At 63.4% G+C, this 25375-nt stretch overlaps 1 protein-coding gene across 3 annotated transcripts in view; it reads left to right on the forward strand.

Moving 5' to 3' along the window:
* Positions 1–23935, forward strand: part of USP31 (ubiquitin specific peptidase 31) — a 47092-nt gene extending 23157 nt beyond the window's left edge. The window contains exons 8-16 of one of the 3 annotated variants that reach the window (XM_016155504.2): positions 1846–1957; positions 2441–2535; positions 3745–3822; positions 4379–4508; positions 7558–7677; positions 9455–9680; positions 13511–13669; positions 15090–15242; positions 16852–23935. In XM_016155504.2, the coding sequence (XP_016010990.2) occupies positions 1846–1957; positions 2441–2535; positions 3745–3822; positions 4379–4508; positions 7558–7677; positions 9455–9680; positions 13511–13669; positions 15090–15242; positions 16852–18419 (2641 nt within the window). In that variant the 3' untranslated portion in view covers positions 18420–23935. The remainder of the gene's footprint in view (positions 1–1845; positions 1958–2440; positions 2536–3744; positions 3823–4378; positions 4509–7557; positions 7678–9454; positions 9681–13510; positions 13670–15089; positions 15243–16851) is intronic. The other 2 variants (XM_036225448.1, XM_036225449.1) reach the window with 2 other exon arrangements.
* The last annotated feature ends 1440 nt before the right edge of the window (positions 23936–25375 follow it).

Below are 25375 nucleotides of genomic sequence, written 5' to 3' on the forward strand. Positions count from 1 at the left end.
TGGGCCGCGGCAGCCAGGGACCGGGAGGGGACAGTCCCTGGTCTGCCTCCCTCTGGAAGGCTTGCGGGAGTTTTAGAGTGTCTTTTAAAGTGGCCTTATCCCGGTAGTCATGCAGCCTGAGCAGCCACAAGGCGGGGATGTGTTTCAGGGGGAAGGACGTGGTTTTTAGTATTTGTCAGGGCAGCATTTACAGGAGCCTTTAAAACGTTGCTTTGAAATAAGCTCCTTGGTTAAGGACGGTAAACGACAAAAGCATGGTGTGTGCGTTTGTGATTCATTAGCAGGTCCTTCAGTGTGTCGGGCTCTGTCTAGACGCTGGGGACGCACCAGCAAACAGGCAGACGGGGTCTGTTCTCGTGGCGCTTCCGGCCTCACGGGGGAGGGCAGCGTGACTAAGCAAGGGCACGCGTTCGACTGCAGACGGGCACGGCCGCTTTGGAGATGTTAGAGCAGGTCGGGGCGATGGCGTGTGCTTGGGGCCGGGGCTGGGGGCCGGGCGTGCTGGCAAACTGCGTTAGGGAGCGAGGTCAGAGAGGGCCTCCTGGAGGAGGCGTCAGCTGGCTGAGCTCGAGTTGAAAAGGAGGCGTGAGCTGTGTGACTCTCTGAGGAGCAGGGTCCCGGGAAGAGGCGACGTCGAGTACGGACGCAGAGCCTCGGGGGAGCTCGGCACGTTTAGGGGACAGGGGGAGCCGTGTCGTTCTGATGTAAAACGAAGGACCTGCGGAACCCCTTTAGGATGCTAGTCCTTTGAAACCGAGGACACTGTCACATGGGACGTGGCCGGCTGGTTTGCACATCGTGTTGTGACTCGTGTCACACCGCAGCCGTCTCTAGCCCGATGGGTTCGCTGCTGAGTGCCGCTGGGCGCGAACCGTGTGACCTCGGTGGGGGGTGGGTTTCCCAGGGATGCCTCCGCTTCCGCCCGAGTCAGGGCTTGTCTGCCCCCTGCTCCCTCGCTGGCTCGCTGAGCACCTGCTGTTCCCCGGGCGTTGGCCGTGTGGGCTGGAAGTCGGCGACGCGCAGCTCCTGCCCAGAGCTCCCGGCCCGTGGCGGCGGCACAGCGGTTAGGCCGTGCTGCCCGCGCAGGCGCCTAGTGCCACGGCCGTGGGGGGGCGGGTCGGTAGGGGCTTCCCGGGTGCGGGCACGCAGCCCGGGGGCAGTAGGAGGGCACTGCGGGCTGAAGGAAGACCCGGCGTGTGAGCAGGGCACGGTCGGGGCATGGCGAGCAGGTCCGAGTGTCTGGGGCTCGGGCGAGTGAGGCCGGGCCAGCGGCCTCCGGCTCTGCCGCATTCCGGAACCACCCGCCTTGCCCCGAGACGTCTCCATGCCAGCTGCCCGCCGGGGTGACAGCCACCGCATCGCGGGGCGGCCCTGCGCGTCCTTGTTGAAAGCTGCGCGGCGATGTCAGCGTGCAGCCCGGGCGGGGAACCCCGGCCCTGCCTCGAGTCCCCAGCAGCAGTGGGGCGCCCCGCCCTCACCCCTCGGCCGGGGCTGACCCCAGTGTCGCCAGGCTGTCAGGGCGTGGCCGCCTGTCGCTGGCCTTCCGGCCTCTGGCACCTCAGCCCCTGCCCGTTGCCAGACTCACACCCCCGTCCCCGCTGGCCCCGCATCGCGCTCCCTGGAGGCCAGCGGGGACGAGCCGTTAATCCCACTTGGGAATCTCAGCTTCTCTCCTGATTCTTACACCCACGTAGGAGAGCGATTATTAAATTTCCTGCTTGCGTTATTTTGAGAACTGCCCTAAAACCAATAATGTAGCGATTCCATCTAAGAAGGTCACGGGTAGGGATCCCAGCGTCGGCGGCACTGCCACCGTTTCCGGCGCTGACAGGTCTGTGTGTGCAGGTTCGGGCCGCCCTTCGTGCTGCACCTGGAGAGGACGGTGGCCTGGGACCTCCTGCAGAAGGTGATCTTGGAGAAGATGCAGTGCTTCCTGAGGCCCACGGTCTGCATTCAGGTGTGTGCGCTCGTCCGTCCTCCCCGCCCCCCGTGCACGCGCGTGCCGGCCAGGGCACCGCCACCGCGGGGATCCGGAGCTCAGGGCTCTGCGTCAGGTGGGGCCGGGGGTGGGTGCCCCGTGGGGCCGGCGGGGCTCCGACGGTCAGGACCGGGGGTTGGCCCTCATTTCGTGGCGGGAGCTGGCTCTGCAGGGACCCCTTTCTCCTGTTCGTCTAATGACGTTTAGCGCGTCCTCTGCTCGGAGGGGCCGTGGAACAGCTGTCTGCGTTTTCACGGCCGGGGCCGCGGTGGTCAGGCACCCGCGGGAGGCTTGCGTTCGCGCGCAGCCGAAGCCGCACGGCCCGTCTCGCACGACGTGCCTGGCGCGTGGGGGCGGGTGGTGTGCGAAGGTGCCGGGCGGCGTGGCTCGCGCTGCCTCTCCCGCGTCCGGGAACGCCGCGGCGACGCCGAGGCCCTGAGTGCCCTCTCCCACCTGATGCAGGTGTGCCCCTTCAGCCTGCGTGTGGTCAGCGTGGTGGGGATCACGTACCTGCTGCCCCAGGAGGAGCAGCCGCTGTGCCACCCGACGGTGGAAAGGTGAGAGCACACGAGACGCGGCGTGCGACCGCGGGTGCCTCCGCCTGCGCCGGCTCACGGGGCGGCCGCCGCTGCCGCTCAGGAATCACTGAGTCGACGGTCGATCCCCGGGCGGGTGTGCTGTGTCTCAGGATCTTTTCCAAAATCGGAAGAGCCTGGTGCTCCCGGGGGAGCGCGCGGCTGTCCCCCGGGCTGCAGAGACAGCGCGCCCGTGACCGCTGATCGTCGTCCGTGGGGGGCGCCCCTCAGCCCGCTCACGTCTTCGATGTCCCTGCCCCGCAGCCCGCTGCCTCGCGACAGCCGGGTCCTGCCCTGAGCACCGAGGGGGGCCCGGGCGTGCGGGGCGGCTGCGTGTGCGCCCCCGCGTGCGCGCCTCCCTCTCGGCCTCTCTCACCGCCCTCCCCGCCCCGTCCCCCGACCCCGAGCCGGCCACCGCACTGTGCCGCCCTGTGCACCGCACAGAATCGTTACGTTGCCACGCTCTGCCGTGTCAGGCAATAACAGACACACACGCCTGTGCGTTCTACATACGTGACATGAATGCGGAAACTCCCTGTTCGTCATAGTGGTTTTTTCCAACAAATGTCGTAGTGCCTGCATTTCAGGATTCAAGAAAGTCTGCAGCATGGTTCTGTTTGAAAGCAGGTCACTGGTTTCAGAGATGGGAGTTAATAGATAACGATCCAGAGCGTCGCAAAGCAGGAGAAACAGCAGATGAGTGATATCGACTGTTCACGCTGAGTTTCTCGGGAGACGCTCTGAGCCAGGGACTCGGCGGGGCTCCAGGGGGGTGGGGGAGGGCGCCGCGCGGGCCGGTGTGGGCCTAGTCCAGGGCCAGGCGTGGCTCGCGGGGGAGGGGAGAGCCGCGGCGGCGGCTTTGTCCCCAGAGGGGAGGCTGTTGGTCTCTCTTTGGGTTGGTGAGAAGTTGGATAAGAAGTCGGAAAGCTCATGAGGAACATCCAGGCGCGGGTGTGGACAGCCCCATGACCACGCGGTTCTGAATTTCTTCCAGTCTCTATTCCTGTATCGGACTGTCCAGCTGTAGCGTAGTTATCAGATACGGGGTTATCACAGTGGTCTCACTAGAAACTTTTTCTGTAATCACATGATTTCAGATTTCAGATAGGACGGCCATATTTAAGTGAAACCACTTATTGAGAAAATGACGTGTAACCCCCTCCCCTCCCCTCCCGGTTCTGTTTCCCACAGGGCGTTAAAATCCTGTGGACCAGGCGGCACTGCCCACGTGAAGTTGGTGGTGGAGTGGGACAAGGAGACTAAAGATTTGTGAGTACTGTTCACTAAGCTTTCGTAGCCGTCGTTGTCATTATCTTAAAGATGCCTTCGATCCTCTACGTTAGCCGAACCCGGGCCTCTCTCGTCTTTCGCTGAGTGCCCAGCCGCGTTGCTGGTGCCTCATCCAAGCCGTGTATCGTTTCTCTCCTGCGCATTCCGTCGTCTGCAGCTAATGACACAGAAGCGATGTGTCGTGTGCCTGTGTGTTTGTTACGGGTCTAATCACTTTGACTAGTGTTCCAGGTTCGTTACCGCTGGTAAGTTGTACCCGAAGCATGCCCTGAGGTACAGAGGGCAAGGCTGTATGAATTAGCACAGCTCATGGCCAGCCCCAGAAAAACCAACTCCAAGTTATTCCTTCTGAAGACAACTTTCTAGGTGGAGAACTCCCCACGAACGTTTGGATTTGGGAGATGGAGTTACCACGTTCACTTTCCTACACACGCATCGTTCTGGTTGACACTCCAGCCGCGCCAGAAAGCTGGGTTTGCATTTGGCGCCAGTTTTGCAAGATATTCTCCAATAGATGCTCCCCCCCCCCCCACAGCTTGTTCGCAAACACCGAAGACGAGTACATCCCGGATGCGGAGAGCGTCCGTCTGCAGCGCGAGCGCCACCACCAGCCCCAGACCTGCACCCTGTCGCAGTGCTTCCAGCTCTACACCAAAGAGGAGCGGGTGAGGGGCGCGGCGGGGGCCGGGGGGGGGGCGGCGCGGCGGAGAGACAGCGTGTCCCGGGAGCCCCCGGGCTTGGCGCCGACGCGGGTTCTGCGGGCATGGCGGGCAGTGCCCCTTCGCCCAGGACTTTGTCAGCAAGGGTGTTTAAGTGTCTAGAAAAAGTCGATGATGGATTGAAATGCTCTAGGAACGAACCTCTGTAGTTAATTTTTTCCCCTTTTTAATGGTTAATGATCAATTTGATTTTTTGGGTTTAATTTAGAAATTTTAAATTATCGTCCTTGGTAACTAGAAAACTGATTCTTGACCTTTCGCCACTGCGAACATAGGCTCCAGGACCTGTTTATACTGAATTATAATTAAATAAAGTTAAAAACTCAGGTTTCTAGCGGCGTCGGCCACCCTTGGGGCGCTCTGCGGAGGGGCACCTCCCTCCCCCCATTGGCGACAGGCCACCAGCAGCGTGCCTCACCGCTCGGCTCGGCGGTGGACAGGCCTCTGTGGATGGGGCTCGGGCCCGTGTGGCTTTTAGGCCTCTCTGGGTCTGTGCACCTTGAGAAGCCTAGGCCAGTGTGCGTGGGGGGCTCCGTGCCTCCACGTCCGGGGTTGTAATTGTGATAGCGAGAGCTCACGGGGGCACACGGAACCATGTGAGTCCAGGTCCGAGGGGCCATGACCCTCCTCTCAGGGGCTGGCTTCTACCTTTTTCAGGTAGGGTTTGCATACCTTGGTGAGGCCTTTGCCCACTCAAGAGATTCTCCTCTGATGGAGACCGAAGTCCATCTGAAGTGTGTCCCCAGATTACTGCAGCCGACAGGTGTCCCCTTTCGCGAGTTTGTTGCGAACAGTTGAGACAAATATTTGTCCTTCAGATATTTGAAGTGTTTTTCATCTCACTAAATCCCACCCCCCAAGCTCTTCATAACCAGTTCCTTTAATAGTTTTCCTAAGACGTGCTTTTTCAGTCTGGGGCTTATGTGACGTAGTTGGCTTTGGAACTGGTTGGTTGCGGCTCCGTGTAGCAGCTCATCCTGTTTAGCTTCTTTCTAAACCGACTAGGGCGATGTTCGCGCAGGGCGCTCGGCTCGAGGGCGAGCAGACCCAGGTGGCAGCAGTGGCGACTGCGGAGCATGTCCGGGCCCAGGAGGGTGGCTCAGCCAGCAGGGTGCGTGTTGACAGGGAAATGCATCTCGTTCAGGAAATGTGCGTAGTGTGCGCTGGGCCCTGTGCCAGGCGCCAGGGTGTGGCCGGTAGCCAGACCGCTGTTTCTGCCTAATGCGGTAGACAGGTAAACCAGTCAGCTGTGCGAACGCAGACCCTGCGGGGAAGAAACAGGCATGGCTAGGAAGCAAACGAGGCTCATGTGGCTGGAACACGGGGGCAAAGGGGCAGTTAGGGGCCTGTCCTGGTCACAGGGTCGTCCTGGGCTCCGCGTGGCACACAGCGCCCGGCAGGCACGTGCCGCAGCAAATGAGTGAGCGAGCGCTCCCTGGGAAGTTCGGTCACGGGGCCCAGAAATCACAGGACAAAAGTAGAGGAGAAGGTGAGGCTCAGCAGTGGGCCTTGCGCCCGTGAGGGGCGTGGTCGTCTGCAGGCGCGGTGTGTCAGCCAGCGGTGTCAGGCGGGCGCCAGCCACTGCGGCGCCTTCGGGGTGCGTCGGAAACTTCTAGAACGTGGATGGCGCCAGCGCTGCCCTTTTCATGACCTTGAACATCCACGTCTGGAGCCCGGCAGACCCGGGCGTGGCTGGAGGGAGTGGTCAGAAGCAGAGTGTCCGATGAGGTAGGCAGGGGTGGCCTGAGGGCTCAGGTGCTTCAGGGACCCCCTCGGATGAGGGCGCGGACTCAGTGTTGTCTAAAAAGCAGAATGTGAGGATTGGAAGTCGCAGGGAGGCGACTTTGTCTTGCAGTGAGGAAGGACTTCGTCAGGATCAGCTGGGGACAGAACAGCTGCCTGCTGGGAGAGTCCCCTTTGTCCGCTCGGCGGAGGCGGCTGGGCCAGCAGTGCTCGGCGTGGCCCGCAGGCCAGGAGCGCTGTGTGGCGATGTACAACGAGACAGGTCTCTGGGCCGGCCGGAGGGCCAGGGACGCAGTGCCCTCGCTGCACAGTGTGGCCCGGCCAGGCGGACTGACCAGTCTGTCCGAGTCACCTCCCAGCCGCGCTCTGCTCCTCCCCGCCTTCCCGCTCCTCCCCCTGCGCCCTCCCAGACCTGAGCTGTCCCCCGTGGTTCTCAGCGGGCCCCAGCCTGCTCGGCCTGCATTGACCCCGCAGGGCTGGGACTGGTCACCCTCGGTCCTCACCACTCTTCTTGGTGGGCGCAGACGGAACGCGTGGGATTCGCCTGTTCGCCCGGCTCCGCGTCCTCAGGCGTGTTTGCCGTGGAAACAGGCCCTCCCCGCGGTTCCGTCCTTGGCTTCTCTCTGCTCTGTCTCAGTGGGCACCGCGCTCCGAGCCCTGGGCCCCGTGGCCTCGTCGTGTGGAAGGTCCCAGACCTGACGCAGCTCCGACCTCCCGAGTGGGTTTAGACTTTCTCCCCGGCCACACCGGCTGGCGCCCCTCACCCTCACCCGCAGAGCTGGCGTCCGTGGGTGCGCGGTCCCAGGTCGACATGTAGGACGGTCCTGTTGGAGCTCGGGGAGGCTGACGACGTGCGGGTGATGGGGGGGGGGCGCGGGGTGGGCGCCGACGTCAGGCGGGGCCCGTGGGGACAGAGAGGAGGAGCCGGGCAGCTGGCAGACAGAGGGTGTTTGGACGGGCGCGGGGCCGGAGGCAGAGGCACGGCCGGGGGGTTTGGGGCAGCCCCGCGGCCAGCCCCTGGCGGGTGACGGCGGTGTTCGCTGAGGACGGGCGGGTGTCGGGGCGGGGGGTGTGCCGAGTTCGGGGCGCTCGTGCGTGATCAGCGTCCCCTGCAGTGCTCGCTGCCCCGCCGCTCCTTGTCGGGGGGCTCCGTGCAGCAGACACCTGGGCGCCAGCCCTGGCCGGGGGCCGCGTCGCGCCCGGGGAGGCTCCGGGCGCCCCGCGTGGCGCTGACACGGCCCCTTGCTTCCAGCTGGCCCCGGACGACGCCTGGCGCTGCCCGCACTGCAAGCAGCTGCAGCAGGGGAGCATCACGCTGAGCCTGTGGACGCTGCCCGACGTGCTCATCGTCCACCTCAAGCGCTTCCGGCAGGTGAGGGCCCCGCGCGCGTCACGGGCGCCAGCCCCTGTGTGGGGGGCGCCGCCTCGCCCTTTCCCGAGCAGGGCGCGCGCCCCGTGGCCCCCGGAGTCCTGGCCACCCCAGTTCGCAGGGCCGCGCTCCCCCCTTCGCGAGGCTCGCTTCCGGCTTGCGAACGTTGCGCTTGAATGGTGGTGAACGTGTTTGGGGCTCCGCAAAGGCAGAGCTGCTTTCCGGGGGCAGGTGGGATTACGTCTCCACCCGAGGTCACGCCATTCCGTCCTGCCCCGAGGGGGACCGTGGGGGGCGAGTCAGGAACACACACAGAAAACCCGCCCTGCGTTAGCTTCCTCTGCGCGGCGGTTTCCCCAGGGCGGCTGCCTGCGCCCGAGGCTGGGCTTGTCCTGGGCAGCCCCGTAACAGGTAAGTGGAGGTCCCGGTAGAGGAGCCTCCGTCCTGGCGGGGTTTGCATGTGCGGCAGGGTGGGCATTCGGTGGGGGCTGGGTGGGGGGGGGGCGTCCCAGGGGAGCAGCATGTGCAGGAGGCCGGCAGCAGCCGGTGTGGCTGGGGCTCCCGAGGGCGGGGACAAAGGCGGGTCACAGGTGGGCAGGTGGGCAGGGGCTGGGCGCCCCCGCAGACCCTGGCAGGCAGGGTGGAGTCTGATGGCTGTTTTAAGCGGAGAAGGGACATCACGAAGTCTGTTGTGAAGAGCCTGTCGGCTGCGTGAGAATGAGAGGCCGTGGGCATGAGACGGGGTCCATGGGGCCACTGCGGCCCTCCAGGGCGGGGGCTCAGGGCGGCTGGGAGTGGACAGGAGGCAAGAGGGCTGGCCGGCAGGGTGGAGCTGTCGGGTGACAGCGCGTGGCCCTCGGGCCGGGCCCCCACACACAGGTTTGGGGTGCAGCTCCTGGAGTCGCCAGGTGTCCCGCCCGTGTGCTCCCTCTGGGACCCGCAGGTGGCCGGCCGGCGAGGGGCTGGGCCCCCTGCCCCCGCCCCTTCCACACACAGACCGACCTCCTTTGCTCTCCGTCCCGCGGAAGGCGCGGCGCCGCCCTGGACTCGGGGCCGCAGCGCCGTCCTCGCCGCCTCCCGCCGGCCGGGCCTGGGCGGCGCCCTCTCCGGCGCGGCCGCCCCCCGCTGCCCCCTTCCCGTCCGCTGCCCCCCCGCCACTTCAGACCCCCGAGACCGTCCAGCCGGTCGCAAGTGCGGGGTCTCCCAGCCGCTCCCCTAGCCCACGCGGCTCTCCCCCTGCGTCCACGTGCCCGCTCGTCACCCCCGCCGGTGGCACCGCCTGCCCCGGGCCTTGCCCCTGGCGGGGAGCGAGGTGCCCGTTCCGTACCCACCTTCCCGGCCACCCGGGACCCTTCTGCCTTTCTGTGGTGAAAATCTTCCCTTAAAGACCTGTGGCCCCTTCGGGGGGGGGGCGATGTATCCCTGTCCCCGTGCGTCACCTTGTCACTGTTCTAAAGCTGCACAGACAGAGGGACTCCCCAGCAGGGGGCGCCCCCCGCCGCCCGCGGCTGTGTCGGGCTGGCAGCGTCAGCCCTCAGCGCAGGGGGCCGGAGGGGGTGCCGGGGGGCGGGGGAGGGGGGCCTCGCGCTGCCAGCCCAGTACTGCCCGCGCCGCTGTGACGGGACAGCAGCGCGAGCCTCGCGAAGTCGTCATCCTGTTCGGCCGAGGCCGACACGGCCCTTCTCCGAGGGGTCACCGCCCTGCGCCCGGCCCGCCGCCGGCCCGGCTCGCGGTCCCCTTCACGCAAACGCCCTCAGACGCGTCTTCCTTCTCGCGACAGGAGGGGGACCGGCGTGTGAAACTCCAGAACATGGTCACGTTCCCCTTGACTGGCCTGGACATGACGCCGCACGTGGTCAAGAGGAGCCAGAGCAGCTGGAGCCTGCCGTCCCACTGGTCCCCGTGGCGACGGCCCTACGGGCTGGGGCGTGACCCCGAGGACTGCGTCTATGACCTGTATGCTGTGTGCAACCACCGCGGCACCATGCACGGGGGGCACTACACAGGTCCGCAGCGCGGGGGGCCGCGCACATGTCGCCCCGCGCCTGCCCCGGGCGGAGGAGCGGGGTGCTCCCTCCTTCGCCGGAGCCGCCGTGGCCGCGGGCCGACCCGGGGCGCGGCATGCAGACAGCAGCCCGGCCCGCTCGGCCCCCGGCTCGCTCGGCTCCCGCGAGGCCCTGGCTTCTCCCATGTTCGGGGTGACAGTGGAACACTTTGCGGGGTCCTCACAGTGCCTCGGGAGGGCTTTTCGTTCCTGTGTGAAGGTTAAGTTTGCTCTTTCAGTTTTAAAGCCACCGCGTCCATCACATGATATTTGGAGACGTGAGAGGTGGCAGGTTCGCCGCCAGCACAGCGGGCTCGGCCTCACAGGACCGTGGCAAAGCGCAAAGCAGCCCCTGCCGCTCGGGCCGTCCCTGAGCGTGCGGGGCGGCGGCGGCGAGTGCGTCCCCGTCTTTGCGTGACGGCCAGCCCCGCCACCTCCGTCTTCCCGCACTCAACCTCCGGCCCATCAGGCGCCAGCTCCCACCCTGCTCCAGCCCCGCTCCCGCCATCCTTCCCTCTCTGAATTTGACTCCCCGAGGCGTGTCCCGTCCGTGGGCTCGTAGGGTGCTTGCCCTGCTGCCTGGCCTGTCTCCCCCAGGGTGATGTCCGCAGGGGTCACTCGGGGCATGTCCTGTTTCTAAGGCGGCGTCTGGGCATGTGGCGTTTCTGTCCAGGGCTCCTCCGTAAGTGTAGGCCGTGGCTTTGCGTGTGTTCCGTGCAGGCCGACGCCCACGAGGCCTTGCGAGGGAGCTGGCGCTGGGCAGGGGACAGGTCTCGGCGTCTGCGTGGAGCGCAGCCGAGCGTGTGGGGGCAGCTGGGCGGTGGGCTGTGCTTGCTGTGGACGCGCTCGCCCGGGGGGCGGGGCAAGCCCTCCGCTTCCGGACCTGCCGGCTTGCGGGGATGCGCTGGCGGAGCGCCCCGACGGCCGCCTCGCAGCCCTGCCCGGTGGTGAGCACCGTGCGTTGACCGTCGTCGGGTGTGGTCACGTTTTCTGTGTTCTGGTTCTGTTTTCCCTGGAGATGGGGTGTCAGAAGGGGGAGGGCCGGGCCCAGGGGCGCATGCACCCTGGGAAGCGGGTGCACTCGGGGGCTTCCGGCTCGCACACCTGCGTGTGCAGGGCTCGATGTGACAGCACCACCTTTAAGTCGTCCATGCGGGTGGCCGGAGCGGGCTGTCTGCCTCCTCCACACTCACCGGACTCGGCCCGTGTACTGCTCAGGGCCTCTCTTTCTTCGTTGATTCAGTGGCTTCTGCGGTAAGACCCCAGGGCGCTGGCGACTCGTAAGGGCAGGAGAGGTCAGGAGGGTGGGCCGTTGGCTGACACTCCCCTCGCAGTTAGCCCTGAGCCCCCTTTTAACACCAGAGCGCGCGTGCAGGCCCCCGGCCCCCTCCTCGGCCCGGCTCACTTCCTCTGCCTGCTCTCTGCTCCAGGAGGTGGGGTCGGGAAGGTGCTGGATGCACAAGTCGTTTGCCCTCGAAACCCTTTTGATTCAAGTTCTTTCGGCACCGAGATGCCGTAGGCAACAGCCAGCTGCCCATGGCGCGGCCCGCTCGGAGTCCCGGAGTGAGTCTCGACGTGCCGCGGTCGGACGGCCTGTCCTTGTCCGGGGAAGTACTTGCGGGGAGACAGGAGACAGACGTCCAGGAGGTCGTCCGAGTCCACCACGGACAGACTTGGACGTTAGTTAAACGTTTAGATCTTGCCGAGGATTTTGGTTTTAACGAAATTCCCATATTTTGTGTCTTGCACCTTTTATGTTTCTGTTTTATGGGGCCCACTCGTATTATAAATGTTGCGCGGCTAGTCAGACTTCTGCTTTTGGGGCGTTGTTACTAGTCATAGCTGTGTTCTTGGTAGTGACTCATGGAACTGTTTCCTTACGGACCCTGGGAGCCGAAAGGGACCGCGAGGCCGTGCGGTTCCCCCGGTCAGCGCCCTGGCCAGCGTCCCGCCTGGCGCCCACCGGCTTCAGCCTGGGCAGAGGACGCGTCTTCCGTGTGGTTCCGCAGCTTCTCGGGTCCTGTGGTTTCTGCCAAGACCGTGTGGAGGGGCGTGGACCGTGCCCCAGGCCGTGCGGCTCTCCGTGCAGGCCGGACTCGGGGAGGACTCGGGGGGGGGGGGTGCCGGGAGCCGCAGCGGCCTCGGGCGGCTCGAGCTAGCTCAGGGAGCCTGGGCGGGGCCGGGCACATCTCAGCTCGGGACCTGAGACAAGTCACCGTGCCCTCAAGTCGCCCGCGAGCGCAGCAGGGAGCCGGGGTGGCTGTGCGTGCGCCGCGCCCGGTTACCTCGAGGAGCCCGGGCGTGTCCCGCACCCCGGTTCCCCGCTCGCCGTCCCGCGAGGGGCCCGGGGCTCATGGGAGCGTTCACCGCGCCGTGCCTGTGTCGCACTGGCTCAGGCTGCGGTCACACGGTCCGCGTGTGGCCACCGGCACGGGGTTCTGGAACTGGCTTCACAAACCGGGATCAAGGACCTGTCCCTTTTTTAAAATTTCCAGTCCTTCATGAACCAGCGCTTCTGTGAGAATACGGTGGAATTCGGATCGCTGTGAGGTTTCTAGGTGCTTCCGTCAGTGCGGTCTGTGCCGTGGGCCGCCCCGTCTGCGACCGCGGTTTGAGCAGCCGGGTCTCGCGAAGCCTTCGGAAGTAGGCGGTGGAAGCACTTTGTCCGCGCGTCTGAGGACAGGGAAGCGGCCGCAGGGCTGCTGGCCCCGCCCGTCGGGCTCGTCCCCTGCCCCCCCGCTCCGACCCCCACTCCGGAGCAGCAGCCGCCTCAGCGCCGCCCTCTGCCAGGCCCGGCCGCCCGCCCGCCCGTGCCCACTGTCACGCCTCGTGTCCCGGCGAGTCCCAGCGGCAAGGGGCCGCGCCCACAGACTCTCGCTCTGCTCTTCCCAGCGGGGACTGCCCGGTGTGGCCCTTCCTGTCCTGGGTCCCCTTCCTCTCCTAGGGTCCGTGCTTGCAAAAGCGGCTGGCCTGTCGCGGGGGTCACCCCGTGCCCCGGGGCCACGCGGAGCCTCTTCCAGGGTTCAGCGGCGCAACCTCGCACGCCTCGTTCTCTCCCCAGAAGACGGGCGTTTTTAGGCCGCGCCACGGGGCCGCCTGCCCCTGGGTCGGGCTCGTCCTCCCGCGGCGACGCGGCTTCCCGACGCTGTCGCCGTTCTCGCTGGCTCCTCGGCTCTTCGTCTGCTCCCGGGCTCAGACTTGCCCTGGCGAGAAGGCCGCGCGCTTTCCCGAGCTCCGGTGTCCTCCGTTTCCCGGGGACTGCCGCGGGCATCGTCCGTGCCGCCCCGAGGAGGTCACTGCGAGCGTGACCCGGGCGAGCTGATCAGTCTCCTCGAGCCGGGGACAGTCACATGCCGGGCGTCAGGGATGAGCGAGCTGCTGGGCACAGCGGGTGCTGCACGAGGAGCAGCTCGCGACGCGCCTGAACCAGGGCCAGTCGGCCGTGTGCCGGATCGTTCTTGGCTGTAGGGGAGTCCGCGGCGTCCCTGGCCTCTGCCCGCTAGGTGCCAGTGGTGCTCCTCCCCCAGTCGTGACAACCAAAAAGGCCCCCCGAGACCCACTGGTTTAAATAAATAAGTGTGTCGTGTTTCTAAGAGTGAAACGAATGTCACCCGTTTGGAATAGTTTGGAGATCTCTGAGCGTCTCGCCTGGGCGCGCTCTGGAGCGTGGCCTTTCCCTGGTTCTGTGGCACTGTGCACGGCCCTAGGAAGGGCTCGAACTGCTGCCCGAGGACCAGGTCTGTGGGCGGGGTGGCCGGGGGCGGCCCGGCTGACGGCCCCTCTCTCTGGCAGCCTACTGTAAGAACTCCGTGGACGGCCTCTGGTACTGCTTCGACGACAGCGACGTGCAGCAGCTGCCGGAGGAGGAGGTGTGCACGCAGGCGGCCTACATCCTCTTCTACCAGAGGCGGACGGCCATCCCGGCGTGGTCGGCCAACAGCTCCGTGGCAGGTGAGGCCGGCTGCGGGGCGGCGCTTCCGGAGCAGGCGGTGGCAGTTGACGTACAGAGGCGATTTCCAGAAGGTCTCTGACTCAGAGGTTCAATCAGATTAATTCCCGCATTCGCGTTTAATCTGAAAACCGAAATCCTTGCAGGCAAGGCAGTGGAGGTGGAATGTTCCAGCAGCTGAGAGCCAGCAGAGTCCGCGGAGGGGCGGGCAGAGCCCAGCCTGGCTCGCGGTGTGCCGTCGCCCGCGGGTGGCCGGCTAGCTGAGCAGCGGTGTGGCGGGCCGCTCCCGCAGCAGAGGGCGCGCAGACGTGGGCACGGAGCCGCGCGTCGCCTGACCTTGGGGCTCGGCCCTCCAAGCCGTGCGTCCGTCACCCGCGATACGGAGCAGTGACGTGCCTCGTGGGGGCGTGTGTGCCGGGTCGCGCACATGCGTGTGAAGGCCTTTCGTAAAGGGCGAGGCACTGTCACAAGTGGATTCTCTGCCCAGGACAGTGCCCTGCTCTGAGAGGGCGGCTCGGAGGCTGCAGGTGGCTCGGGCCAGCTCGTGGCCTCGTCTGCTCTTTAGTAACCCGGGGCTCCTGGTCACCCCCGGGCTGCGGCCGACGGGGCGCATGCTTCCTGGTGCAGAGTTGCGTCTGAGAGCAGGTGGCAGGCCGGGGTGTGGGAGTGCCCACCCTCGGGGGTGCGGGCCCCGCTCCCTTGAGGCTCGTGAGCGGCAGGCTTGCAGCCGCTGCGAGGAAGCTTTGCTCACGTGAGCGGCCCCTGCGGGAGTCAGACCCCAGCTGCTGTCTGCCCGGGGCCGCTCACTTCCGCAACAGAAGGGGGAGCCCCAGCCCGCCCTGGCGCTCTGAGCCTGGCTGCTGAGAAGTCGTGCCCCCCGAGGTCTGCCTGCCACAACGCTGCTTCCCACGCTCCCTTTCGGGAGCGGCCTCTGGCCACAGCACGTGCTCAGGGGCGTCCCCTGGACGCGGAGTCCTGTGAGCGTGTGTGCGCGCGGGTGTATGCATGTGTGCGCATGTGCCATGTGTGCATGTGTATGTGTGTGTGCATGTGCGTGTGCGCGTACGTGTGCCGTGTGTGTACACGTACACGTGTGCACGCGGGTGTGTGTGCTTGTGTCGGTGTGCGTGCGTGCGTGCGTGAGCGCCGTGAGAGCGGCGTCGGGGCCCGGGACGCGGGCTGCTGTCCCGCACGCCCCCTGCGTCAGGAGTGTCTGTCGCTCGAGCACCAGACCCGTGCCGGGCCCGAGAGCTGGGCACACGTGTGTGGGGCGCACAAACGTGAGCGACTGCGTTCTGCTCCGCGAGCCTCGGACTTCCTCACCGAGCGCCCGCCCCGGCGCGTGCGGCGGCCCGTCCGGTGCGCGTCGTGGGGCAGGAGCCCTCGCTGGGCCTCAGCGCGTGCCCGCCCCCTTCTCCGCAGGCTCCACGAGCTCCTCCCTGTGCGAACACTGGGTGAGCCGGCTCCCGGGGAGCAAGGCGGCCAGCGCCACCTCGGCCGCGTCCTCCCGACGCACGTCCCTGGCCTCGCTGTCCGAGTCCGTGGAGATGGCCGGGGACAGGAGCGAAGACGACGGTGAGTGTGGCCCCTGGCGACAGGTTCCGAGGTGAAGACGGCGGGGGCGGGGGGCCGCGGGCGTCGGTGCTGACACCGGGGGCTTCGGCGTTCCTGCGGCCTGGGACTTTGCTCTTCCCCGTCCCAACTGTCCGCTCCCCAGGTCTCCTGTGGAGGCTGCGGCTCGAACCCCGCGTGGCGATGCGTGTTTTTCTGAGGGGTTTTAGAAGCTTCGGAGTGGCCACAAGGGGACGCAGCGTTGGGCCTCGCTCAGCCTCCCGCCTTCCCGCCGTGCTCGCTGTTCCTCAGCGGGATTGGTGGGTCGTTCTTTTAAGCACAGAAGCTTCGAGGACAAAAACCGTTGCCTCTTCGTAGGGTAGTTCCGGGGAATTCTGAAGATAGTCACAGTGTAAAAACGAAAAATCTGATAAAAACTGAACTCTGCTTTGTTTTGCTGTCACTTACCGCTTGAGGGGTGGCAGCGTGCCCCTGGTTCTCACAGGTACCCCAGGCGGTGCAGGAGGGGTCAGGTGGCCCGTGCTCGGAGCCTGGGAGGCGAGAGCCAGCTCGGCTGTGAGATGGGGCGGCCCCTCCCCCAGCGGCACCACCGCCCCGCGGCTCCGTCTCGTTCCTTCTCGGTGTGTGTAACCGGGGACCGGCTGTGCGTGCCCCGCCGCCTTCCCACTCCCGACACGGGTGGAGAGCCGCGGGCCCTCGCCGCGTGGGCGGGGCCATGTCCACTGCGGCCTTCGAGCTGAGGGCTCATGGCCGTCGCAGCGCCGATCCCCGGCGTGGGTCGGCCGGTCAGCTGTCAGACCGCGCTGTCCGAGGGCCGGCGCCGCCCTCAGCCTCGTCCTCCCGCCACCTCCGCCTGCGCCCGCGGGGCGGAGCCTGGCTCGGGTCCCAGCCGGGCAGCGCGACGGCCTCCCCAGCGCGGAGTGCTTCCCCTGGCAGTGCCGTCACCGACGGGAGTCGCGTCGTGCCGGCCGTGGCTGTTCTCTCCGCGTCCCTCCGGACCGGGCTGTGCCGTCTCTGGCTCCTTCCGCGGACCCCACCGCCAGCGGTGACGGGCCAGCTGCCCCGGGCACCGACGGGCTGCGACCTTGGCTCCGCCCCTCGTCACCTGTGTTGTCTTGGGCGCGGACGTCACTCCCGCAACCCCCAGGTGTCCTCAGGTGGAGAGGCCGGGTCAGTAGCTCGCGGCTGAGCATCCGCGGGCGCCAGGTGCCGTGCTGGGCGCGGGGCTCATAAACGTTTACTTCTCAGTGACCGCGCGAGCGCTGGGTCAGCACGCTGCAGCCCACAGGGCGCACGGCCCCTGCCTCCGCCTTCGGTGGGGCTTTGTCCCAACGCGCCCGCCGTGCATTACTGCGTTGCCCGCAAAGCCTAAACGTTTATCACCCGGGCCGGTGTGGCACGTCCGCTGACCCCTGGCGTGGAACGAGGAGGGGCCGGTCCTCATTAGGGTGCCCCTGCGTTCCGGGTAAGGGAACTGGGCTCAGAAGACTTGATGCCACACGGCTGCGCCTCGACCCCCGACACGCTGGCTCTGAAGGCCATGCTGCTTCCGCCCGGGGACGTCCCTGGGACGCCTCCTGTGGCGTAACGACTTTCTCTCTGCCGCTTCCAGGGGGTTTCTCCACGCGGCCGTTCGTGAGGAGCGTGCAGCGGCAGAGCCTGTCGTCCCGGTCGTCCGTCAGCAGCCCGCTGGCCGTCGGCGAGAACTGCGTCAGGCCGTCCTGGCCGCTGTCCGCGAAGCTGCAGATGCGCTCCAGCTCCCCGTCCCGCTTCTCGGGGGACTCGCCCATCCACAGCTCCGCCTCCGCCCTGGAGAAGATCGGGGAGGCGGCGGACGACAAGGTCTCTGTCTCTTGCTTCGGGAGCTTGAGGAACCTCTCGGGCAGCTACCAGGACGCAGGTGCTGGGCGCAGCCGGCGGGAACACAAGGCTCCGGGCCGGGCCCCGCTAGCCGTCATGGAGAGCGTGTTCAGAGACGAGCCGGACGCCCGCAGCTTGGACGCTGGGCGCAGAGATGCGCAGAGCAGAAGCGCAGCCCAGGGGGACCGCGCGCCCCCCGACGCGGACCCGTTCGACAACAATAACCAGATCGCCTACGTGGACCAGAGCGACTCCGTGGACAGCTCTCCGGTCAGGGAGGCGAGGGCCCCTGGCCACCCGGGCTCGCTCTCAAGGGGACCAGACAGCACCCCCCAGAAGCCCCCCAGCTCCAGGGGCGCAGCCGAGTCGGGCGGAAGCTCGCGGAAGGGCAGGTCCGTCTTGGCGAGCCAGGAGTCCTCTCTCTCCAGTACGTCCCCTTCCTCTCCTGTTCCTGCAGAAGGTTCTGGAAAGCCCTCCCGCTCCCGAACCAGAGCCGACTCTTCCAGGGCCAGCAGGCGGCACTCCTCCCCGGCCCCCGGCCGCCCCAGGAAGGAGTCCTCCCCCAAAGCCCAGGGCCCTGCCCCCTGCCCTTCGCCCCAGAAGCCGAAGCCAGGTCCCGCGCTCACTCATGCCGCTTCGTCCGCGGCTGCCCGGAGAGGCCCGGGCCCGGCCCCGAGGGCCGCCTTCCCGGCCGGGAAGGGCCGGACCGCCGACCGGGCGCTGAGCAGGGAGGGCTCCAGGCACAGCCTGCTCTCCGACAGGGCCAGTGCCGTCTCCGGCTCCAAACCCGGCTCCCCGCGCGCGGGCCCGGCCCGGGCGGGGGAGGGCCGCGGCGACGGCAGGCACGTCCGGAGCTCGTCCATGGCCAGCCTGCGCTCCCCGGGCCCGAGCGCGAAGGCCGCTCTGAAGAGGGACAGCAAGTCGGACGAGAAGGGGCTGTCCTTCTTCAGGTCGGCCTTGCGGCAGAAGGAGGCGCGGCGGTCCACCGATCTGGGCAAGACGACCTTGCTCTCCAAGAAGGCCGGCGGGAGCTCCGTCAGGTCGGCCGGCCGGGACGTGGGGGATGGCAAGGCGGAGAAAGGCCCCCAGCCTCCGGGTCGCCCGCAACCGAATGCAGGCGCCCCCGGCAAAGAACAGCTCGCCCCCCGGGACCCCGCTTCTGCTAGGCACTCCCTGCTGTCCAGCCGCAAGTCCCGGGCGCCCCAGCTCGACGCTGGAGCGCCCCCGTCTCCTGGTGGCCGGCAGTCTGCTGAGAAACCCTCCAAAAAGCTACCTGCGAGCATGCCAGCCTCTGCACGGCCGCCTCCGAAGCCACAGTGAGGCCCCCGCGTCCCCAGTGCCGTGCCCGCGAAGACGTTTATTTATTCAGAACCCCCCCACCAAAGCCCTCTACGCTTGTTTTGTATTTTTCAGGTCACGTGCCTGTGTGTGTGCGCGCGTGCGTGCGTGTGTGTGTGTGTTGCGTGTGCGCAGAATTGAATTGCAAGTTGTTAAAAGCGTCGCCTTATTCTGCCCTTGAACCAAATAACAGCCATAGGCAAAGCGTCGATCCCGAGCTAACTGGAAAGGTTCTCGCCGGCACCCTGGACAGCTCCCTTAGCGAGTGTACATATTTCTTTCTAGAGACTTCTTAACGACTTTGGACACTGGGGTTTCGGAACCCGTGACCCAGTTAAGCTGTCATGGTGTGCTCTGCGGAAGGATGAATTATTGGACTTGGGTTTCATCTGAGCAGGATTCGTCTTCACTGCGATTGCCAAGTGGCAACCAGGAGTTCTAAAAACCGTGACACTGACGATGAAACAAACCGAGAGAAAACTGTTGCTTTCTGCACTTTGGCCCATCTCCCAGTCTCTGTAAAGGGCAATATTTTCACACTAAAGTTTCTCAGGTATCTACTCAGCTAGTCGAGGATGGACGTGTGTCAGAGGCTTACGGAGGAGGGTGACCTGCCATAGACTGTCATTTCTCCCACTGCCAGACAGACATTTCTAGAAGTAGGAATGAAGTCTTTCACTACCCTTAGATCTGCACAGGTGTGTGTACCACAAACTGTCTCAGCTCTTGGCTATGTCCCCCAGAGGTGGTAGGTCGGACAGCTGGAAAGCCAGTCACCACTAAAAAATCGTTTTCCTTCTAAATTTGCTAGCCAAGCCCGTTGCGATTTCGAAACGTAGGAGAGGAGTTAACACCTGTGAAAGATTCCTGGAAAAAAAGGCTCCCAGGCGGACGCATGCATCCACGCCGTTGCCCTCCGGTGCCGGGCGGTCAGCGCTCCGGGCCCCGGCCCCCCCTCTGTGTCCCGCGGTGTCCCGTCCTGCACCTCGGGGGGAAGGAGGTTGTGTGATGCCAAAGTCAGTGACAGTCGAAGCGGCGTGTGACAAAGCCACACGCTCCTGACCCTGCCCGTGCAGCTCATTAGGACAGCTGTTCAGTAGCTCACTTACGCCTTCTCTGTGTTTGGGGTTTGAGCTCGGACCCAGCCCCTGCCCCGCAGGGTGGGAGCGGCCCCGCCCGGTGCCGTCCGTGCAGGCCGCGTATCTTAGAGAAAGGGAACCTCACGACAATCTCGTAGATGAGCAAGATGCATAGTTTTTCAGGCTTTTTGGAGGGATTCTGGCAATTTTTAGCCCCCCCCCCTTTTTCTACTTTTTTCAAATGTCCAGAGTCGTGGTTCCGATTCCCTTTGAAGAGTGTGTGTCACTTTGCCAGGAAACGTAGCACATGAGGTTGACGTGCTTTTAAACGTTATCTTTTCCTAAGAACACTGACTCCGCGGGTCCCTGAGCCCGCGGTGCGCGGCCCCGCCTCCGGCCCTGCTCGGCACTGCTGCGCGGGAGGCGGCCGTCTCTGTGTGCGCGGCGAGACCTCTGCTCTGCCTCTTCTCTTTTTCCGTGAGTACCTCCAGGGAGGTGTTTCCGGCAGGTTCCTTAAGTTTATTTTGCTGCTAATTGGCGCATTCGCAGGAGAATGTGAGTCCAGTCGTGTTGAGGGCTGTGATGCGTGAGACTCACGTCCGCGGCCCATGCGGGTCACGCAGCGCCGTGTGAGGTCCGCCGGCTGTGAGCCCGCAGCCCTGCGTCCGTGGTCCCCGACGGCACCCCGACAGCCCGACGGGTGTGTGGCAGCTGCCGGTGTGTCTGTCCCTTCCATTTCCTGGAGGAGATGCGCCCGCCGTGCGGCAGCAGCGTCAGAGTCCGGCGTGAAGCCCCCGGGGGTCTTTCTTTGGGCGGCGGGTCCCACCTGAAACCTCTGCCGCTCCGAGCTGGTCGGGCTGTGCAGGCGGCCGTGACCAGGGACGCGTCAGCGGGAACCGGGTTCGTTTTTGCAGTGGGAAGCGTTTTACGCTTGTGTGCCCCCGGGATGGGTTTTACATGTTTAGTATCTGGAAAAAAACTACAAACTCCTTTAATTTTCCATAGGCTAGAAATAAAACGCCTGCCCACGAGCTGCGCGTGTGCGGGGCTCGGCCCTTTCTCAGACGGAAGGGGAATCGGGCGCCTGGTCCGTCAGCTGCTACGTCCGTGCGTGGTAGACGATGAAAATTCTTGTCCGTAACCACTAGGCACAGCCTTTCAGCCACAGAAAAGTATATTTTGCCCCCAAATTTGGAGGTTCTCGAGAAAGCATTCCTTGGCGTGGGGCCTGGCGGGCGACCGGGTGGGCTTGGTCCGAGCCATCGTCCCCAGGCGGGCACAGACGGCCACCGGCCGCGGTGTCGCGTCAGGAACGTGTCCGCTTCGCGGAGTGTCTCGGCCTTGACATCTGCCCCGCTGCACGCCCCGTACCTTGCCTTTGTAATCCCTCGGGGATCGTGGAAGCACAAAGACACCACCCCCCTTCTCTAGCTCCACACCCCAAAAGCCTGACAGAGCCCCAGGACGGGGCTGTGGGCAGTGGCGTTTTGGGGACGGTGACGTGCCACACCTGCCTGGGAGGCTGCCCTGGACCCCTCCGTCAGCACCCCTCCCCGTCCATCCTGCAAACGTGCGCCGAAGGCCCCGGGAGCCTGGGGGCACGGCCGGCGAGCCGGGGTGCGGGCCGTGCCCCAGGAGAGCGACAGCCCCCCGAACAGAAGCGTCAAGTGGATTCTGGCCACTCGGCAATGGCTTCTGGTCGGCAACGGCTTCTGGTCGTCTGGAGCGTGCCTGCCCTGTTCAGGAAACCAAAAGTGCCCTTCTTTGTCCCTGGAGACAGTGTGCACTCACGTCCGCGTCCTCCGGCCAAGCCCTGCTACCTAGGGGCGGAAAGCCCACGGCAGCCGCTTTGTGTTAGAACATGGCCATCCGCGTCGGCGTGATGGGTGTGGGTGTTGGGGGGGGGGGTTGGGAAGAAAAACCGTCATCCCTCTAAAATGACGACTGTGAACAAAACAGGAACCGCGTGTGACAGGCAGGGTGGCTGCGCTTGAGGGAAATGGAGCAGAGCTGTGAACAAAGCTCATTTATTTCAAATAAACACATTTTTGAAAGTAGATGGACATTTGCCGTCACATTTCATTCTGACAGACCGGCCAGCTGAAGTTACCGTGTTCCTGTGGCGGTTACTGTAATTATTGGGTGCGAAAGTCAGTTTCTGGGTTGGAATTTGGAGGTAGTATGCAAGTCACAGCAGAGTCTCAGTGGAACATTCTGCGAGGTGGGTCGAGCTTCGCATTTGCAGCTGAGCAGAACCCGCCGACGCGCCGGCACCCGAGTCCCAGCCACGATGCGGGGTCGCTGGCACCGTGCAGGCCAGCCTTCCTCACCCCGGGCACGGCGTCGCTGAGCCCGGGCGCGCATTTCAGGGGGCGTCCTCTGCTTTTATTTAAACAAACAGGCGAGCGTCTTGCCCTGCCCTTTGGTCCACTCCCAAAGTGTTTACAGCGGCTTGTTGAGCGTGACCAGTCATTCCCCCCAACCCCCAGCTAATGAAAACAATTCTGCATGGCCTCCAGCTCACCCAGAAAGCATGCTCTCGCTGTGCAAGCACCAAATAAAAAATACCGACTACACTAAACGTAAGGGTTTTTTTGTTTTTGTTTTTTTTTTCAAAAAAAGAAAAAAAGGCAACTCAGATTATGAAGGCCCAGCCCGGCCCACATTCCCGGGACAGCTCACGCCAGCCTGCAGGGATCAGGGTGGGTGGGCAAGAAGGACTCTATGCCCCGAGTACAGTGCGCTCTGACTGCTGACAGGTGTAGACCAAACAGCAGGCTGTCTGCCCCGCCCCGCCCCGCTGCGAGCCTGCCCCCCGAAGCCGAAGGTGACAGCCAGGGGGCGAAGCATCTGTCTGGTACCCTCTCCCCCAGCCCCCTTCATTTTTCACTTTGTCCCCTTGGGGGAGCGAGACGGTGAAGACAAAGGCATTCGAAGACAACGGCACATCCGGGGGGAGCGAGGACGTGTCCGCGCAGGCCAGGGAGAGGCTCGGCAAAGACCCGGGGAGACCTCGCGTTGCCTGCGCCCATCAAACCCTGGAAACGATGCGAAAGGAAAAGCCCAGCAAACCCCGGGGACGGAGACAGTCCGATTTCCAGTTACTGCGTTATCAGATTCAAATGTCCAGTGTTCAACAAAAACATCACGAGGCATACAAAAACAGGAACATTTCAAAGAGAAAAAATATCAATGGAAAATGTCCCTGAAAGACAAGAGCAAATACACTGGACAAAGACTTTTTAAGATGGCAGTTTTTAAAGATGTTTAAAGAAATAAAGGAAGATGTAGAGAAGTCAAGAAAACGGTGTGAACAAAACAGATAAATTAATAAAGATATAATAGGGACTAAAGAAAATAAAAAGTTCACTAGCAGGCTTCAAAGGCGAGTCTGAACAGGTAGAAGATAGGACAGTGGAAGTCGAGTGTGAGGAACAGAAAGATGCCTGAAGAAATGTGAACAGAGCCTAAGGCCCTGCCCCGTTGGACATCATCAAATGAACACAGACGTGCCCAGAGGACAGAAGAAGGAGATTATCTGGAGGAATAATGGCCGAAAACTACTCGAATGTGATGAAAACATGAAATATAAACATCCAGGAAGCTCAATAAACTCCAAATAAACTCAGACCCACTGAGACACATTGTAATCGAACTTTCAAAAGCCAAAGATAAAATCCTGAAAGCAGCAGAGGCGAATCATCACATACAAGAGATGCCAGTAATACCAGACTTCTCGCCAGAAACCGGAGGCCAGAAGACAGCGGTCTGATACATTCAAAGTGCTAAAAGGAAAACAAACACACAAAAAACTGTTAAACAAGAATCTTACGTCCAGCAAAACTGTCCTTCGAAAAGGGGGAGAAATTAAGACGTTCCCAGACAAGAAAAGCTGAGGGGGTTTGTGACACCAGGGATGCCCTGCAGGAGATGCTCAGGTGAGACCAGACAGGTGAGCGGAGGTGTGTAAACCAGGGTTTCAATAACAGCAAGCGCACGGGCAAGGGCTGGCGGCATGACACTGTGTGCAACTGTGCTTTCTGTCCTCTACGTGACGCAGGAGACGTGTATTAAGAAAACAACTAGTGTAAAATGCAGCATTGCTGCAGCTTTGATGTGTAGCTCTGCATCTTCGGCATCATTTAAAAGATTTTTTAAAATCCGGTTTACGTTTTTCGGGTACACGATACGTAAGAGGTGACTTCCTGACAATGGAGAGGATGGGGAAGGAGCCGTAAAGGATCTGAGTTTGTTAATGAAGTTAAGCTGGTATAAATCAGATCAGTGCTGTAACTGCAGGATGTTAACTGTAATCCCCATGGTAACCACAAAGAAAACAGCTATAGAAAATACACACAAGGAAATGATAAAGGAATTTAAACCGAATGTCCTAAATATTGCCACAAAAAAAAAAAAAAATCAACACAATAGACAATAAAGCAAGAAATAGAGGACGCAAAGCTAAAAGGCAGGGAACAAATAGCACCAAGACAGAAGTCCCCCCTCGGCAGTAATTACTTTAAACGTAAATGGATTAAACGCTCCAGTCGAGAGACAGATTGGCGGGATGGCTAAAACCACGTGATCCAACTGGACACTGTGTGCGAGAGGCTCAGAACCCAAAGACGCTAGCAGTTTGCAGGTGACTGGATGGAGTGAGGTCCCGTGGGACTAGTGACCGAGAGGAGGCAGGTGGTTCACCAACATCAGACCAAACAGACTTCAAGTCAAAAGCGGTTAAGAGACACAGGACACGTTAATTAAACAGCAAGAAGATAAACGGTTATAAACACTGATGCGCCCAGTGAGGCCACCAAAATGCAGGGAGCGAAGGCTGACATGGGATGGGTGGGTCTGCAGTGACGGCCCACTCCACATCCACTCTCAAACAGAACCACCGAAGAGGAGAAAACTCAGGCAGCAGAGGGCTGAGCACAACGAACCAGCGAGAGCCGACAGCCACGCCCCGCCTAACGACCACGTCGGGCCACGAACGCCACGGCCATCCCGTGGGATTACGCCGGGCTGCCGGCAGAAGTCGCCTTGCAGTGTCGAAAAGCCTGGACCCAGCTAAGACACTGAACTTGCTGCTACCTCCGGGCGCTCTCACTAGATGAGGAGCCCCAGCATGCTGCCCACTGCCCGTGGCTGGGGCCCCAGAGCTGCTGGGGGTCAAGGGCAGAGGGCTGGGAGGAGGGGAGCCCGGGGCCCGCCCACCGCCCACACGAGCACAAACCCTTCCTCTCCCGCCATTTCTTTCTCTCCTCCTCCTCCCTCTCACCCTTTTATCATTTCTCGGCTCGAGCTTTCTCTCTCTAGGGCTCAACCTCTGCTCTCCCCTTCTCCCCTTCTCTTTTTTCTCCTGATATCTGCTCTTCCCCCAACAGCACCTCCCAGCAAGGCACACGTGCGTGTGCGCACACACACACTATCTTATATTTATACTGTACTTTTTCAGTGTTTAGATACCAGATACCAATGTAACTGCCTGTAGTCTGTTAGCACAGTACATGCCGTACAGGCTGTAACAGCACATCTACAACCTAATTTTACAACTTAGAGAACTAGAGAAAGAATCATCTAAACCCACACTAGAGGAGAAGGGAAATCACGAAGCTCAGAGCAGAGGTCGGCGAGACAGAAAACGGCAGTGCGCACACGCCTCGACTTCACCGCTGCTGGTTTATCTCCTGGACGCGTAAACGTGCAGAGGTCCGTGTGGGGGTTCGGTGCGTGTTTTTTCGGTAGGGAGGACTGACATGGACCGGCGTGGGCTCTGCCTCCACACGGAGCCCGGCCGGCGGAGGGAGGCGTGCTTCAAAGGCACGCGTTCGGCGCAGACGGGAGGCGCGGTGCGCG

The sequence above is a fragment of the Rousettus aegyptiacus genome, unplaced genomic scaffold (assembly GCF_014176215.1).
Source record: "Rousettus aegyptiacus isolate mRouAeg1 unplaced genomic scaffold, mRouAeg1.p scaffold_m13_p_8, whole genome shotgun sequence".
NCBI lineage: Eukaryota > Metazoa > Chordata > Mammalia > Chiroptera > Pteropodidae > Rousettus > Rousettus aegyptiacus.